General features: G+C 25.1%; 2 protein-coding genes across 3 annotated transcripts; both read right to left on the reverse strand.

Moving 5' to 3' along the window:
• Positions 1 to 1,232: 1,232 nt before the first annotated feature.
• LOC122858243 lies at positions 1,233 to 9,747 on the reverse strand. 2 transcript variants are annotated; one of them, XM_044161012.1, is made up of 6 exons: positions 9,416 to 9,747; positions 4,655 to 4,843; positions 4,419 to 4,567; positions 3,888 to 4,354; positions 2,047 to 3,805; positions 1,233 to 1,885 (listed from the first exon to the last, which is right to left on the reverse strand). In XM_044161012.1, the coding sequence occupies exons 2-5, from the start codon at positions 4,833 to 4,835 to the stop codon at positions 2,065 to 2,067; spliced, it is 2,538 nt and encodes an 845-aa protein (XP_044016947.1). In that variant the 5' UTR covers positions 4,836 to 4,843; positions 9,416 to 9,747; the 3' UTR covers positions 1,233 to 1,885; positions 2,047 to 2,064. The 2 variants fall into 2 exon arrangements, with proteins under 2 accessions (XP_044016947.1, XP_044016945.1); XM_044161010.1 differs by having other exon boundaries at positions 2,051 to 3,805; positions 9,416 to 9,746.
• Positions 9,748 to 16,615: 6,868 nt separating this feature from the next.
• On the reverse strand, positions 16,616 to 17,943 carry LOC122858244. The gene is made up of 2 exons (XM_044161013.1): positions 17,680 to 17,943; positions 16,616 to 17,581 (listed from the first exon to the last, which is right to left on the reverse strand). The coding sequence occupies exons 1-2, from the start codon at positions 17,903 to 17,905 to the stop codon at positions 16,953 to 16,955; spliced, it is 855 nt and encodes a 284-aa protein (XP_044016948.1). The 5' UTR covers positions 17,906 to 17,943; the 3' UTR covers positions 16,616 to 16,952.
• Between the last annotated feature and the right edge of the window lie 1,615 nt (positions 17,944 to 19,558).

Consider the following 19,558-nt stretch of genomic DNA (forward strand, 5'->3'; position numbering starts at 1 on the left):
TGTCCTGATCCACAACCAACGCCTTGTCCACCACCACCTCCACCAGCTACATATTTGCCACCAAGACCACCAACAACTCCATCTCCACCAAGGCCATCAACTCCAGCGCCAACATATTTGCCACCATACACACCTGGTAATTTGATATAAAAAATTTCATTAAGCTGGAAAGCTACTGTAGCTGTATGATACATAAAATTTATATTTCGTAATTTTTTTGCATATATTTAATGCTTCGTATTTCACCTCCTTGCTAATTTCTATATTGATATATTATATTATATTATATGTATATATTATGATTTTACAATATAGCGGGAGCTCAATATACTCTTAGAAAGCGGGACACAAATTGGTAAGTTTAATAAACGGGAGGTGAAGTACCAGTAAAGATTTATACTAAGACTTTTTTTTGGTTTTTTAATATTTTTTTTAGCGCCGACTCGAGCGAGGACGTACAATTCATCACCCCGTGTGAGAACAGCTCCACAACCTCAAGGTCAGCCAAATTACAATTACCCACGTCCAAAACCGACTCCGACTCCACAACGCCAGCCTTTTCCAACTCAACGACCACCGCAACCCCAGAGGACTCAACGTCCATCGACACGACCACCATCGAGAGCATATTTACCAGCGATGCAGCCTCAGCAACCAATGGAACAACCTCAACAACCATCTAGAAAATATTTACCAGTTCCACAAACTCAATCTCCTGCTTCACCTCCATCAAGAAGATATCTTCCAACTTCGGAATAGATGATCAAATCCACAACAAGATTAACTGATTTGGGTTGATAGCTTGCCATGTTGATGAGCGACAAACCAAGCAAGATTGCGATGTAATTTTATTGTCAATTGTAGATTGGTAATTGTTTTATACAAAAATTTTAATTCACATTTTAAAACTTACATAATTTTGAATATAACTATTTGTTAAGTTTTATTCAATTCATCATGATTAACAAGTTGCACAATCCAATCATATAAAAAAAAAATTTTATCAATAAATTTTAATATTTTTTTTTTTGTTTATAAATCTATATCAATTGATGTTTCATCGATAAATAATGTACACACTTAAAATAATGTAAATTAACAAACTAGCAAAATATATTTAAAATTAAAAAAAAAAATAAATAAAAATACTTGTTGATTATTAAAGCAATTACATATATTTATTATTTTGTGACAAATGTATTACAATAATGTGACTTTAGTTTTTATCACAGCATTTTATCAGGTTTAGACATTTTTTAATGTCAATCTCATAATGATTATTTAAATTGACTAAATATTACTTAAGCTTAATCATTATACTCAATGGTCCAAACTCAACATCATTATTATTAATAAAAATAAAAAACATGTGTTAAAAATGAACCGAACAAATTAATTCATCTGTTAAACCATAAACCAATGTTAGCATTAAAATAATCTAACGAGGATAGGCCATCTCAAAAAACAAAAACAATAGAAATAAATTCTGTTGGAAAAAAAATGATACAATTCATTTACATAAATTTCGTGAACGCATATAACAAAAAAAAAAAACTATTAATATTAATTTAAATTATTGTCTCTGTTCACATCAAGGTAATGATAATACCTTTTTAGTTAAACATTAAATAAATTCTTAATCAAGTATCACAATGAAAATTCGGCAAGATTAATGAGTAAAAAAAAAATTAAACAAAATATTCACACAAACTTAAATATCAAGTCAAGTTATATATAAATAAAATAAATACGAAAAGAAAAAAAAAAAAAACTTGTTCAATTGGTGAAATATTTTGTTGAATAATTGAAGCTTAATTAATTTTGTTCATCTCCACACTCAATCAGCTTGTCAAGACAATCATATGACCTTGACTGTTCTCCACATCTGAAATTTAAAAAATAAAAATTAATTATCATTTAAATTATATAAAAAAATAATATCATTAATTTTAGCATTATTATTATGTTTTTTTTTTTTTTTCGGAAGTATATTCAAAGCCAATTAGCAAAGGAATGTTAATTATAAAAAAAAACAGAAAGGCTAACCTACATGTTAATGAGTTTTTAACGTCCAAGTAATAACCGTTTATGCATTGAATCTCTTCGTCCAATATGAAGTATTATTTTTCCAGGTTTAGCAGTTTTAAATAAATGTAATGCTTTAGCATGTGTTAGTCCATCCATTGGATGTCCATTAATTGCTAAAATTTCATCATTTGTTTTTAATGTTCCTTCTTCAGCAGCTTTACCATCTGGCAATATGTCTTTAACATAAATACCCATTTTTCCTTTTTTACTATCAACACCACCAACAATACTAAAACCCAATTTTTTAGAACCACCTTTTTCTAAATCAATTGTTATTAAATCCATTGATAAACTAGTACCACGACGATTTAATGGCATTAAATTTGAATTACGTTTTTTAATTATTTGAAATTTTTTCATTCCAGTTATTTTATTTGTATCATTATTTTTTTGATAATCATCATCATCATTTGTATTATTAATTGTCATTGTTGAAAAACTTTTTTTATCTTTACGTAGTGTACCAATTGACTGGCAATTATTTTGTGTTGATGATACTGGTTGACTTGATGAAAATTCATGATCAAATGATGAATCATTAAATTCATTTTGTATTATTGGTGTTGGTTGACTTGATATAAAATTATCAAATGGTATATCATCAAAATTATTGTCACTATTTTGACTTATTGTATTACAACGTTCTGGTGATGTATCTCTCATATTCCATACATCAGTATCACTATGTGTACGTGTTATTTTATCACCCCATGTATCACCTAATTCACCGTCAATATTAAAATTTGGTTCTCTTGCTATTTGTAATTCAACTAGACCAGTACAATTACGTATTGCATTTTTTGCCTCATTTAAATTCATACCACGTAATCTTCTACCAGAAATACGAACAATTTCATCACCAATTTTAAGCAAATTTGATTTAAATGCTTCACCATTTGGATCCATTTTTGATATAATATAAAATGGTCTAACAGCTGCTTGTCTTTCTAAACTTATTCCTAAATTACCAATTTTATTAATTTGTATTTTCATTGTTTTTAATTCACGTCTTGTTAATAATCTTGGTGTTGAATCACTTGTTTTATATACTGGTGGTCTTTTAACAATATTTTTTAATAAATCTTCTTGTGATTCTGATGATTCCATTTTTGAACGACATCTTTTTGAATTAAATTTTATATTTTTAGTTGTTGTTGCTGGTGTTATTGTTGGTAATTTTGTAGCTGGTGGACTATCTTGACATGGTGATGCAGCATTATCTAATAATTTTAAAATAGAAATATTTTGTGCATTTTTACTTTTAATTCCCAATGGAGTTTTTGGAAATAATTGTCTTGTTGAATGTCTTAATGGTGTTGCAAAATTACGTGAATATATTGTCTCTTCCATTTTCATATTAGTATTATTATTTTTATCATTAATATATAAATCTTTTTTAAGTGCATCTAGCATTTCTTCGTCATCACATTCGTCAGTATCTTCATCATAAATCATATTTGTTGTTGTATCAATTTTTTTTGTTACATTTTTATTTTTATCATAACTAGTACTTTTTTTTGATAAATCATTAACAGGATAATCATCAGAAGTGATGGAAAAACTTCTTGGTTTTGACATTGCTGTTACAGCATCCTCACTATCAGGTGAATCAGCACCAGCTCGAGTACTGTCTGAATCATAACCACTTTCATCACAACCAAGTCTTAAACTACACAATAAATCATCAATTGCAGATCCAGATTTTCTGTGCTCAAATCTAAAAAAGAATACAACAATTAATAAGCAAAAAAATATTGCAATAAATTTAATTTAATAATTATTAATTAAAAAATTTTTACCTTTCATTTTCATTTGTTATTTTCGATTGAAATATATTTCTTTTAACAGTATTTGTATCATGTTTATTAATATGAAAATTATGTTCTAAATTATTTGTACAATCAAGTGCATCAAGTGCAATATTTGTTGGTTCTTTTGTTTTTATAATTTCTTGATTTTCTATTATAAAATCTAGTACTTTTTTTTTATCTTGAAGTTTATTTAATTCATCTTTCTTTTTAATAATTAAAGATTCTTTTTTAGATATATTTTTGGTATCAATTTTATCTTGTGTTGTCATTGATTTAAGAGCACCATCACTCAATGTTTTTTCGATTTTATAAATATTTAATATTGTTGGTTCTTCTTCTTGTATTGTTGTTGTTGTTTTTTTTGTTGCATCTTTACTGTTACTTGATGTTCTAAATAAATTTCTCAATGATTCAACTCTTGATATTCTTTTAGATTTATCTAAATTTCTTGGAGTCTAAATATTAAAAAAAAATAATTATTAATTGAAAATTTAAAATTCTTTTGTTAAAATAATATACCTTATCATTATCAGCAAATGCAGTTGATGAATTTTTTCTATTTGGACTCCAACGTCTTCGTCTACCTGACATTGAAAGTAATTCTGAACTTTCAGATCTTTTTAACTGATCCCATGTACGTCCTACTTTTTTTCCCCAAGTTGAGATACCTATAAAAAATATAAATTAAATAAATTAATTATCATAACCACTTTCGCAATAATTCTTGTTTCATAAATATTATAATTTATATTTACTTTTTTTTGCTGAAACTGTTGACACTGGTGCTGGCATTATTTCTGAATCTAAATCTCTTTTTGGTGTTGTCAATAGCTGATCATTATTTTTAATATTTGTTGATGATTCATCAGTTGAAATTGACGTTGCTGAAACTAGCTGAGGACTTGGATCAGTAGATAATCTCTTGAACAAATGCATCTTGTATTCTGTAACAATTAATTTCATTATAATTATTTTTTAAAAATGAACAATCAATAAAAGAAAATATGTAAATATAAATTATAGAAATATTGATAATTGCAAAAAATATATTGAATGATCATCAGTGTGATACTTTTACGAATCACTTTCTAGGAATTCCATTAAGAATGTTTTATCTATAAAATATAATAATACAAAGTCTTTCACCAACTGGACTTTTGCTGCAATGTTGCCAACTTGACGTTTACGATCTTCAACTGTAAAACCTCAAGACAACAATTCCAATACTATTTATTTTTTATATATTTTTTATAAATATTCTTTTGTGTTTAATATATTGAAAAAAAAAACCTCGAAGGGTAATAAAATAAATTTAAAAAAAGGTAAAGAAATAAAAAATGGTCTTTTTAACAATCACTTTCGTCTTTGTATAAATTTTGAGGACAATGGATAACAACAGTTGGAAAGGAAACCCTGCTATAATATTGTCCATCAATGACCTGGTAAAATTTACGTTGAATGTGGTAAATTGCAATCGAATTAACTTGACCACAATGAGAACCAATTCGTAGTATAGACACAAATATAAAAAATATATAAAGCCAAGCAAATAAATTTATAATCATCAGTGTTCTGGTTATCGAGAAACAAGGTGTGGAAAGGTAGAAAAAAAAAAAAGATCTCAACTTTCAAGTCTCAATCCCACCTACATCCTAAGTCTTCAATAAATTATGATTATTATTTGATATTTATAATAATTTTAAAAACATGAAAATTGAGACTTTTAAAATAAAAACGGATATATTAAATTTAAGTAATTAAATAAACAAAATAAACACGTTATTTTCCAATTTTAATGACAATTAAAAATCACTTTCTTAAAATATTTTAAGTATAATAATAAAAATGCTAAATATATTTAGTTTTTTTTTTATTTTTAAATATATTTTTAAGGATAAAAATAGAAACGCGGGATGTATTTTTTCAATTACAGGAAGTTTAAATATCCGGTTGACGTATTATTTTTTGAGTATGATAAAAATATATGCAAGTTGTTGGCGCCAAAGACAACTGATATACAAAATTGGTATTTTAAATATCTAACAACGTGGGTAGTCATCGGTTAGACAGTCTTGATTTGTAGCATAAGGTGGTCTTGTTTATTATTATAACCTTTCTACTATTGAATATTATTTTTATAATTCATTTTTAAAATTTTTTATAAATGTTAATTACAACGTAACGGTTCAGGATCATAGGTGAAATGCCCAGATGCATTACAGTTATATTTTATCTTATTATATATAGTTATATTTGAGTGCAACCCTATAACTTATCTAAACCAATAGTTTATCCTATTTGTATTATTAAACTATTGCGTGACAACATCAGGATGTACATGTGCATAATAATATCAAAAAATCAAATCAATTTTTCATCATTTTTTATTTTTACTATTGCCCCTTGACACAAAATACATGTGTTTATCGAAGGGGTAGATAGTAATCAACTCAGTGAACTATTTAAAATTGAAAAATAAAATTTTTTTTTTATTGTTATTTGTAATTATAGTTATTAAAATTTTCATGAATGTAATTATTGGGAATTTCAGTTGCAGCTTTATGTACTTGACAATAATATTCAATGTTTATTTAAAAAAATTTAATTATTAATTTTCTACTTGTCATATGAAAATGAGGATAAAAAAAATTATTTTTATTTTTATCTATTTACTTTTTATTCTTGAAATAAAAAGTAGATAAAATTTTTTAAAAATATATTTGCGACAGTTATTATATCTCATAATAAATATAATTTTTACTTTCTATATTTAAAATACTTTCAACTAATAAACAAGACGTTTTAGAAAATAATTTTAAATAAAGTTGCTATTATTATTTAAGTGTTTATTTAATTTAAAAAACAAAAAAAAAAAAAATGTCAATTTTAATTGTTTTATTAATTACAGTTTAATAAAAATCACGGACTGATTAACAAAAAAAATAATGACTTTTACAATTTCAAATAAAACGACTATTTTGTTACGCTCTTATAAATTAATTTTCTTTATATTTTAAATATAAAAAAATATTTTTAATTTCGCTTCTTTTGGAAATTAGGTATACCAAGAACCTTGAAGAGACATTATGCAATGAATTGAACATTGCATATACCAATTACCGTAAATGGCAAACCAAAAGGTAACGAAAAAAAAAATAAAAAAAAAAAAGATGAACAAGTTTTTACACAAGCATTTTCCTTTTTTTCCATGCTCAATATATTTTTTATTTTTTTCTTTTCTCAATATAAATCTGGTAAAGAAAAACATATACAAAATGTGTGGGAGAGATCTTTTTTTTAAAAAAAATATACAATACAAAATTGGCAGCTGCTTCAAGAAGACTTTTTGAGAAAGGTTATTATATTTTTTTTTTTTTATTCAGGTGTCCTGCAGGTTCCCAGGCCCTACCATCAGGTATAAATACACATAGACGACCCCTTGGTAATATCAGGTGTCCCTAATATCAAAAAAAAAAATTAAAAAACGTTGGCCAACCCGGGTCTTATATTTTTTTAGGTCTTTATATCGTTTTTCCTGCACCAAGACAATTTGACTTTTTCCATATAGTAATCAGATTAATTTCGATTTGAAAGGGTTAAAGCTTTGTTGATACTGATTAAATCTAAATTCAGGTAAATTTACGTTGAATTTATATTTGTCCCCTTACAAATTATATACATTGATTTATTTTTTTATTAGCTTTTATCCTCGTTGTGTGTGTTTCGAGGGAGAGACATGTGTTTTTCGATATCGATATCGATTATCACTGAATTTAAAAACCAACCAGCAGTTTGTGTGTTAACACGTAATATTTATTTTTTTTTAACATTGAAAAATTATTTATCTCGTTAAATTACATATGAAGAAAAAATAAAAAATTTTATCAATTGTATTTTTAAATAAATAAATATTTATTTTGTTGTTTTTTTAAGTTCGATGACTTTTTTTTTTTTGCTGATTAATGAATGGAAATTGATTTGTGTTATTTTTAAAAATAATTATTGTATTAATATTTATATAAATAAATGAACTTTATTCAAGTGATTAATAATAAATAACGTTATCTTTTGTGATGATAAAAAATAACTAATCATTTGGCCATTGAACAGTTATGGAAATTTATAATAAAAATAGTCTTTTTATTGTCGCAAATAAAAGTAATGAATTATTATTCATTTTTAATATCATTCAAATAAAATTATCTATAAAAAAATTAAATGTGAGTGAAGGTCATATTGTGAATGATAAACACAAAGAAGTTGAATATATTTTTACTCCAATTTTAAAAAGCCACAGTGTCAAATTACAAAGCCGCGGTCACATCTGTTGACTCACTGTTCAAATTTTCGTTTATATTTTTTTTCATTTTCTCACGCATTGAATTTCCGTTCTTCTTTTAAATTAAGAAAAAAATCTAATAATTTTGATAGCCATACATAATAAATTGAATATCCGTGTTTACTTTGAGAATTTAAAAAAAAAAATGGGGAGAAATGCTAAGTGTATAAATAGGGGAAAATCGAAATATTTAACAAAAATATCAAATGAAAAAAGAAAATAAAGGATGGGCAATATGTATATAAATAAATTAAATTTACATTATAAAACATGCACGATATTAATACGAGCAAAGGGAGAGACAATAAAATTTTTTTATAAAATTGCTGAGGGGAAAATTAAACTGGTAGAAAATTTTCCCTGACAAAAAAAAATAATAGAAATTTGTCGAAATTATTAAGTGTAAAAAGATTTTCATTCTATTATTAAAAATTTATTTATTGAATTTAGAAATTTACATAGGATTTAATAGATATAAAAATTTTTAAATATAATCTTCGATAATCCTATGGTAATTTAAAAATCCAAGAAAATTTTTAACTTCATTTTTGAGTAAATTAAATATTTTTTTATAAACTTATAAGTTGCAAAATATTTGCTTAAAATCAGTGTCCTCGTTTTTTATTTATTTATTTATTTTTAAAGTTAAAATGTACTATGGTCTCATGTTATATTAAGTTTCAAATGTAATATATAAAATAGCGGATTATACGGGATTGTGGTACCGTTTTCAGAATCCTGTAGAGCAAAACGTTGGGACATACGTTAAAAAAAATAATAATAATGAGATGAAAAGAGAAAGAATGATGGGAAAAAAAAGAATAAATAAATAAAAAGAGAATCACAACGAGAAAAAATTTTAAAATAAATTCTCTTCAAGCAAAACTGTCAAAAAATAAAAAAAATAAAATTCAAGTTAGATTAATTTTTTAATCAATTATTAATATACATTATCATCAAGCACATAAAATAAATTTTAAAATTTACTCGCATGTGTTTTGTTTACATCGTCAGATAAACGAGAAAAAAAAAGCAAAAAAAAAACGTTTCTCCTTGACCCTAACAAAGACATCCTAACCCTCTAATTAGAGATAACCCTCAAACTATTAAAAATAAACAAATTATCATCAACTAAATTTAATAATTATTATAAATAAAAATTAATTTATCCTCATACCTTTGAACTGTTTAAAGATGAGTAATATAAACCAAAAAAAATCACCAAAAGTTTAATTCAATTCACAAATTTAGCACAAAAAAAACAAAGAAAAAACGACTTTTGTTATAAAAAAAAAAAAAAAAAAAATAGACACTAAATGAAATGATTACTTTTGTTGTTGTTGTTTTGTTTTTTTATATCCCGAGGGATTATATTCAAGTCAAATATTATTTGTTGTATTTTAATAAAAAAAAAAATTTATATAAATATATACGAGTAATCATTCTTTGCTCAATAGTAAAAACCGACTGAAGGAAGACTGACAGAGCACGCCGGAGGCCACTGCCGTTTTACTCTCCGATGCTCTCCGACAATAGCGCTCTCTGATGCACGTGGTCGACGAGTGGGGGGAGAATTATTATATTCAAAGACACCGGGGTCAAAAACTTTTTTTTATTTTTATTATTATTTTTTATTTTTCCTCCTTTATCCTCCTCTCCATTTTTTTTTTCTTCAAATATATAAAAATTAAATAAAGACAATTATATAATGCATCATTTGATTAGTTTAAATGAGCTAAAAGTAATTTTTTTTTAATTGATAGATTAGAAATGAAAATAAATATTAATAAATAAATAAAACAAAGCAATGCATGTATTTGCTGATGAAGAAAAAAGGGTAAAAACGGAGCACAATAAAAAAGTACCTCAGGGCAGTCAAGAAGTCGAAGGAAACAGGTTCTAGAATTTCATTCACATCCCGCCGAGAAGATTATAAGTACAAGACCTTGGACTCGGACGAGAGAAACAAAAAAAAAAAAAACATATTGCTCGAAAGTAGTTTTATGTTAAAGCAGTCTTGATTCCGGAGAAATATGGAAAAATTTCTATAAAAAAATCGAAATAATTACAGAGAAATATACAGAGTAATCATAGAAATTTCCAAGAAAATCGAAATAAATATGGAGAAATATTTTAACGACAATCTAAGTGCTAGAAAAAAATTATTGAAAATTAAAAAAAATAAATTTTTTGATTTGTTGGACAAGAATTATGGCATGGTCCATCATAATTGTTATCTCTGGTCACCGATCTGGACTTTCAACTTATGTTTCATGTGTGGGACGAGACAAAACGTCAACGGGTTAAGAAACGCTCAAATATATAGTTTATAATACACATCCTACACATTTACTATTTAAAAAAATAAAAAAAATTATTTATCATTTCTATTATGGATTTTTATGATTTTTTTTTTTACTTCACTTTGCCATTATTTCAATGATCACTTGTAATATTATAACGAGCTTAACCTTTTACGTAAATTTAATACGAAAATTAATTTTTAATTTAATATTGTATATTTGTTTTTATAATAAATATATTTTATATTATTTTGATTAATTTTTTTTTTCTTTTTAGATACTTAAAATTAAATGTTAATTTTATGAAAGTATTATAATACGGTCTTGTTGTGTAACCTGCCATATCTAGACATAAACGTATTATTATTATATATTTTTTTTTTTTTTTTTACTCTTCAACAAATATCGTTAATGTTAAAAATTTATTTTAATTTATTCATAGTGATTTCAAACCCACAATCATATATATAGCTACTCATCTTTTTCACGTAAATCAATTTTTATTATATTTTTTTTTTTATCAGAAATATTTTTTGTATCTGATTTTTTATGTCTTAATTTCAATTTAATTTTGAGTTTTAATTTAAAGATTTTTTTCTAATGATAAGAAATTTATTTTTCGACTCATCAACAGCCACACTCTAAAAGTCTGAATGCTTATTTCATGCATAATCAAAAATCTTAAAGATAAAACATAAAAAAATGTAATATAAAAATGAAAAACACAAAACATCTTGAGGTTTGTGCATTCAACCAGGGTAAATTCAAAACACGTCTCATAAATAATGCCGAATGTTTTGCATGGTGTATATACGTACACAACAAAGTGGTAATCTCAGTTATATACCTGCATTAAAAAAAATACCTCAGTATGCTATACGATACCACTTTCTTCTTTCGTCAATAAATAATCTTGGTTCCAAGATTTTTTTGCTTATAAATGCCGAGATATACATGTGTAATAAAAACCATTCTCCCATAATATCTTGATGAGAAAATTTTCGTCTTTGTTGTCTTATATATTTTCAAAAATTACAATATATATTTAAGAAAAATTATTTAGAAAAAAGCGAGATAATAGGAAAAATTTTGTCACAAAACAAAAAAAGATTAATATGAAAAAAAATTAGTTAAAAATTAAATTAAATTAATTAAATTGATCAATTAATTTTTTTCTTACACATTATAATATAATCGAAATAATTTTAAAAATATTTTTAAGATTATTATATTATTCCATCAAACTTTTTGCTTAATTAATTCTATCCAATCTTCATAATGAGGAGCAAGAGTGTAAATTGCAGGTTTTTCAGGATTCATAGAAATAAAAGAAATAATTCCAACAATTTTTCGTCCCATCATGATAGGACTACCACCACTGCCCTAAAAAATTAATCATAAAAATTAATAATAATCCATTATTATTAATAATTGCATTATTTAAGCAAGGCCCTAAGGTTAACTTTGCAAGCTGTAGGTGGAATTGATCTAACATGAAGCATTTGCAAGTATCTTGACGTGATACCAGTCAGTGGATGGACACCCCAACCAACTAAATGAAAACCATTTCGTCTCATTTTTAAAGATACCAAAGAGGCCTCTTCACGAAATCTAAATAAGTCCATGGGTGATGTTAATTTAAGAATTGCTAAAAAATTAAAAATACAAATTAAATTATATATAATTTTATTTAAATGATTAAAATATTATTATATACCTAAATCATTTATCCAATTTCTTTGTGGTTCGTATCTATCATGAATGATAACATACGCAACTTCATAAATTCTCCAATAAACAATTCTATCGTCTTTTCCAAGATCATTTGTTCCACTTAATATTTCTATATTACCATACACAATATTATTTTCAGCTAAAACACAACTTGCACTAGTCAGTATGTGTAATTGTGAAATAATTACACCTCCACAAACATGATAATTTTGATATTGTATTGATACAACGTATGGATATCTCTCAATATTACCTATTTCTCCACCGTAAATTTTATTTGGTGAATTTCCATATACAACTATTTACACAACAAGAAAATACTATTATAAATTGTTAAAAATTATTTACATTGTTTGGTAATTTAGTGTCTAAAACTTACCACAAATTAATAAGCAAAACCATATAGTTTGTCTTAAACTAATCATTACATTCATAATGAACAATTATTTTTTTTTTTTACTAATTTAATTTAGGAAAACTAAATTAGTTTACGACTGATTTCAATTGAGTATATTTTAATACTAAAAAAATTGTAAAAACATCTTACGCGTGTCAAAAAATTACAGTTTAATTATCTAGATTTGGTAAAATAAAAAAATATTAATTATATTTCAAATGTATATTAAAAAATATTTTTTTATCTTCAAACTCTGTACACATAAAGATAACAGATTAAATTCCATATAGAATCAAAAAGCTACGTTTTTGTGTATTTAAAGTTGATATAAAAAAATTATATAAATAAAATATATACTTCGTTTAATGAACACGTCAGTCTTTCAACTCAATGTATATTTAATTTATCATGTATGATTTTTTTTTTTTTTTGGTACACAAAACTATCAGTACATAGATGCTCAAATTTTGAGATGCTTTATATTTTTATAAAATTAAACTGTTATCTTGTCTGTAAAATTTGATGAAAAAAAATTAAATTTTTATTTTTTTTTTATATTGAACAAGTGATTAAATAAATTAAACAAATGATTTTTAAATTCAAAGAGTGTCTTTTTATCAAGGTAAAAAAAAAACTATTTATATTTTTTATACCACTTGTTTTTTTTTACACTACTTGAGACTTGATTTTTTTTTTCTAAATATATATTTAAATTATACATTTTTAACAAAATATATAAATTGTTTTTTTTTATTCAAGTTTAAAATTTAACAAAAAAAAATCAATAATACAAAATAATTATCTATTATATTTTGTAGACCAGTATTATAAGATCAAATTTTTTTTTTTCATAGCTTCAATCCAAGTACCATATTTACAAGCTCTAATGTAAACAGCAGGTAATCGTGAATCCACGGGAACGAATGAAACGATTCCAACAATTTTTCGTCCCACCATTACTGGACTGCCACCATTGCCCTGGAAAATTTGTCAAGAAATAATAAGCTAATAGTACATTTTAATATTTTTTTAAAATATAATTATTTGTGTCAAGTATATTTATTACCGAGGTTATTTTTGCTGCAGGCTTACGAGGTATGCAACAGTGCTGAAATTCACTCAGAGTATCTTTCTCATAGTATTCTTTCATGCACCTTCCAGGTGACAATGATTGAATATATATTATCTGGAGAAATCTTGACATGATACCAGTTGTTGGATCAACACCCCAACCTGTTATATGAAAACTATAATGATTCGTTGTTTTTTGTGACAACACTTCAGCTTCTTTACGTTCATCAGAAAATTCTATGGATGATGATAACTTAAGAATTGCTAAAAAAATAAAAATAACAATAATTTATTTAAAATAGTATTTAATTTTAAAAAATATATATTTTTATTCATAAACCTATATCATTGATCCAATTTTTGTGTGGTTTGTATCTGTCATGAATGATAACATAAGCAACTTGATAAATTTTCCAATAAATAATGTCACCTTCTTTTTCAAGATCATTTGTTCCACTTAATATTTCTATATTTCCATACACAACATTACGTTCAGCTAAAACACAACTAGCACTAGTCAATATGTGATATTGAGAAATAATTACACCTCCACAAACATGATAGTTTCGATATTGTATTGATACTTGGTGTGGATATTTATAGACACTAACAATTTCTCCACCGTAAATTTTCTTTGGTGAATTTCCATGAACAACTATTTATACAATATGCAAAAAAATTATTATTTACAACATGAAAAATGTAAATTATCGACTCTAATTAATATAATACAACTTACCGAAAATTAAAATACAAAAATATATTAATTGTTTCAAGCTAATTGTTAAATGCATAATTAATAATTATTACAAATTGATTTATAAAAATAAAAAAAGTTTTTAATTACTGAAAAAATGATGTGTCTATATATTAAACGTTACATGTTTTACTATCAGAAAATTTTATACTAGTTAGAAATTCTACTTGAGTAGAATAACATTTAATCTGTTATCTTTTTGTGTGCGTAAATAATAATAAAACAAGCAAAATTTGATGATGAAAATATTCCATTACATATAGTTAAATCTACATAAATTATTGAACCAAAATATTTTCATGTGACACGCAATTTTTTTTTCTTTATAAATTAAATTTGTAATAAAAAAAAAAAAACTTTGAAAAATTCATCATGAATATGCAAACAATTATCAATACAATTTCAAAATTAAATGTATCATTTTTTTTTTTTACCATTTTGTTTACTTAACTCACGTTTAATTATAACTAATGTTTTTTGTGTTTTTTTATTTTGTTCCAATTTGTCATTGAGACTGCACCCAAATATGGTGTTTGCTGAGTCATCAACCCACTATCAGTGGGTGTGTTTTTATACGAAAAAAATTATTAGTAATAGTAGCAACTTGTATATCAAATATTTAATTACATAAAAATATATATATTTGAATTTAAATTTAATTAATTTTATTACCGCATTATTATAATTTTCGAAAGTCATAATAGTTTGTTAAAAACCGGTTGAGACAAGCAGAGAAAGTGGAAAAAAAAATCATCTGAAAATTTTATACATTAATACTGTTTTTCTGTTTTTTTTTTTTTTTAAATTTCATATACAAGAAATAAAAGTCTAGCTACTTTTTTAAAGAGCCAACAAAAAAGTATATATTGTCATGTTTTTTCTAAAGCTCCAGGTGAGTAGTTAGCCATGATAAAAAACCTAAAAATTAATACATAAGAAAACACTATTTAAGAAGTTCATTTTACGGATGGTTGAATAAATAAAAAATATAAAAATTAAAAGTTACAAACATAATGTAACCACTCATCTAAAACCCGTTGAGTCCTGGAGCGTCTTTTCAAATATTAAAACATCCTCGCACGGATATTATTTTTGCATCACCGTTGACTTGTGGGCCCTTTGGTAGTCTACATTGCTATGGGCGTTACATTTCTTGGTAAATATATATTGAATCGAGGGTTAAATATTAACTTGGGGGTCGTTTTTTTTTTTTATACATACAAGACAGACACCAGAGTTAACATGTGTTGTAAATTAGGACCACCAGTCGTAAGTAAGCCCCAAGGCTTTGACCAATTCAAGAATCAAGTTTAACACGCGTGCCACATGCCGCCTGGAGGTCCTTATTTTTGCCATCTTATTGTCATAAGTTGTACAATATTTGAAAAATAAAAAAATATTAATAACCCTACGACATATTTCATATTAAATCATCAAAGCGTAAAAATTTAATATATAGACTCTTCGATGTGCTCAATGCACTCTTGAGAGCCCTTAAACTTCTTTCTTTTTTTTTTTTTTTCTATAAAGAAATAAGTCAAGTCAGCGGAAACGCCAATACGGTTGACGATTTTTTATAATAAATTTGTATTTAAACATCCGTGGGAGGTCCCAATAATAATAAAAAGAAAAATATAATTTCTATCCGGTCAAAATTTATTTAAATATGCTAAAAATATATCTGTTACTCAAAAAGTTAAAAACATTGTTGAGTAATTATATATTGTATTTTTTTTTCATAATGTTTATTTAATAGATGAAAGGTTCAGATCATTGGGGTCATTTAAATTCTTCGAGTAGGTAGTTGGCATTCCCACGCCTCTTATTGCATCCAATAATAAAATGCTGCATCAACTTTCGTTTATTATCTAACTTAAAATGATATTATCCATATTGCAAAATACTTTTCCAATCAACATCTTTATTATATAAAATACCATACACCCAATTTACAACATAGCAACATTATCAAATGACGGTTTGATTCACATTAACACCTGACAGGATATAGTAATAATTTTTTTTTTTTTAGCCAATATTAATCATCATTAATTCAACAATATAAAAATTATATTTTTTTTTCCACTCAGCTATTATATTTATTAATGATTAGGATTCATTGAACTGCTTGATAAAGTCAAAGACAATATCAAAGTCATTTTTATTGACAAAAGACAGCATTATCATTGTTAATAAAATTTATCATAATCTATTTGTATACAAACGAAATAGTCAAACGTATATATCAAACACCTGCTTTAAAAAAAAACACCTGACATGTGCATCATCACTGTGGGTGATTATTTTTATTTATTTTTTTACTCAACATGTTTATAAATATATTGGCTATTAATATACCGTTATGTATCAATGAATTGCTAAAATAAAAAAGTCAATAAAATCATTACGATAAATATATATTTTCCTTTTAAAAATATCGATAAATATTTTTTTAATAACGTCTTCCAGAATCTTGTGAATAATTTCCTTGATTCCAGCATGATATCTCACATCTTGGTCGATAAAATGGATTGTTACATTGAGAACAATCAACAGCAGTTGGTTGTTGAACACAAGGCCAATTCAAGTTGGTTAAACATCCACCAATTGGACCAAGTCCAAGACCAAATGTTAATTGTGGTACCAATTGTATTTGTGGTATAATATTGAGACCATATCCACCTGGTAAACCTGATAAACCTGGTGGACCTGGTGTTAATCCTGGACCACCTGGAAAACCAGGTGTTCCTGGATATCCTGGTGAATTTACTGGTGGTCTTGAATCTGTATAATTTTTACTTCCTTCTTTATTATTATTTTCACTATCTCTATCATTTGGCATATGATTATGAATAATATTATTAACATCAATATTTGTTGTTATATTTGGTGGTGCTTGATAATAATTATCATCTTTTTTAGAATGACAATTACCATTATTATCATCACTACAATCAGTTTCATATTGTACAATTCTTGTTTCTTTTGTTTTTTTCATACATCGTGTGTGACAATCATGAACACATTGTGTTGATGTACAAAGATCTACTCCACAATCTTCATAGCATGTTTTTGGTCCACCTTAATTACAATAACCATAAATAAGTTTTAAAAAAAAATTATATTATTATTGACTATTGATTACTAAAATTTGTCTAGAATTTTTATAATTTATTTACCAGTTGAATTGTGATGATCCCAGTGTCCATGAGCATGATGACGCTTTTGTCGTTTGAGGCATTTAATATACGTTCGATAATCAAGATGTTGGCAATCAAGTAATACTTTTTGTTCTTCATTATTTGCTATATTTTTATTGTCTAATGATTGATCAATATCATTTGATGCAAATGTTAATGTTGTAAGATAAATTAACACGATGATGACAATGATACTTGACTCCATCGTTGAATGGCTCTCGACTTACGGAAGAGACTTTTGTTCTTTCTGACTCTTTATATATCTCACTGTAATGATATTGTCTCATGTTAATGACCTGTACCTTTTTTTTTTATATTTCTTTATCTTTAGTTTTTTTTTTCTGTCATTTTAATTTTTTTATTTTTACCCTTCCCTCTAGTATGTTTGTTTGTCCATGTGATATTACCTTGGATGTCATGATATGGAGCAATGTACTCGACTAATATTTCAACATGAATGTTTATTTTTAGGGTGGATTTTTTACATTTTTTTTTTTTGTCTTATGCACATTTACAATCACTATGAAGATGAACATATTTACACACTTTTTATCTTGTAAATAAATGTACGATGTTATTATTAGAAATTATAAATTTTAAATTTTTAATTTAATTTTTTTTATTTTAATAACTGTATTGTTTTGTTGTTTAATAAATAATAATATATATTATAAATAAAATAATATATAATTGACATAAATATAATATACCTTTGTATTTTTTTAATAAATATCAATTATAATATTTTTTTTATCAAAAACCGTTAGCATATATTTGACATGTCTGTGCTATATTTTACTTTTTAATAAAGAAGAAAAATTTAAAAAATAAAATGAAGAAAACAAACACAAGGTAAAAACCCAGGGTTAAATTATCTTTTGGTTGTATCGTATTTTGTATAACTAAAAAAAAAAAAAATGTATATACAATATGAAATGAAAATTATACGAGATATAAAGTATGCTCGCAGAAAACTTCCTTATTATACACTTTATGTGCCTGACATAATAAACCAAGTATGTAATCTTAAATCACTGTTATTTATGAAAATATTATTTCGTTTTACCGTCAACAAATTTATGCATTTTTTGAAGATTCTTATATATTATTTTTAGGTCAATAATTATTATATTCTATGAATTTTGTTTTTAAATTTTCTAAGGCAAATTTTGACGCAGATTTATATTTATATTCGATACACGTTTGTGAGACATATTGCCCGTTACTGTGTCAAACATCCGGTGTTCCATTATAATATTTAGTTTAATCGAAATTAGTATTCTCAAATTGGTTTTGTTTTTTTGAACAATTTTTATTTTTTTTTCGATGAGAAAACTGCTTCGCAAATCAAATATATATATTAGATTTTTTTTAATCAGCTTTCATTTATTTATTTATTTATATTAATGATTTATTTTATAAAAAAAGATTTTGTTTTTTATAATCAAAATAAAAATGCATCTATCAAAAATTTATTAATCTTATTCCATTGATCTTTCCATCAACATAATTTAGATTGAAAAATTAATTTAAAAAAGAAAAATTAATTAATCTGGTGCCAAAATTAAATGCAAAGTTCAAATGACTTGAAAATTTTACTGTAAATACTTTAAACAATTCGAAATAATTCAGCCAATTTAAAAATCTAATAATGTATTTTTTTATAACAAAAAAAAATTAATCAACCAGATGCTCCAAAATTCCTAAATTTCGTTACGTTAAAAACAATTAATCTATAGAAAAATTGATCAAACAAATCTATTAATAGAAAAAAAAAAGTGTAGATAAATGACAACGGGGATTCAAAAAAAAAAAAAAAATATATAACGGATCCAAGAAACAAAGATGTAGATGAAGA

This window comes from Aphidius gifuensis, linkage group LG5, assembly GCF_014905175.1.
Source record: "Aphidius gifuensis isolate YNYX2018 linkage group LG5, ASM1490517v1, whole genome shotgun sequence".
NCBI lineage: Eukaryota > Metazoa > Arthropoda > Insecta > Hymenoptera > Braconidae > Aphidius > Aphidius gifuensis.

Coding starts and splice junctions, on each gene's coding strand:
- LOC122858243 (XM_044161012.1), bottom strand. CDS start 4,835: ATGCATTTGTTCAAGAGATTATCTACTGATCCAAGTCCTCAGCTAGTT. Junction 4,568..4,654: donor AACAGTTTCAGCAAAAAAAA/GTAAATATAAAT, acceptor TATTTTTTATAG/GTATCTCAACTTGGGGAAAA. Junction 3,806..3,887: donor ATAACAAATGAAAATGAAAG/GTAAAAATTTTT, acceptor ATTCTTTTTTAG/ATTTGAGCACAGAAAATCTG.
- LOC122858244 (XM_044161013.1), bottom strand. CDS start 17,905: ATGGAGTCAAGTATCATTGTCATCATCGTGTTAATTTATCTTACAACA. Junction 17,582..17,679: donor GGATCATCACAATTCAACTG/GTAAATAAATTA, acceptor ATTGTAATTAAG/GTGGACCAAAAACATGCTAT.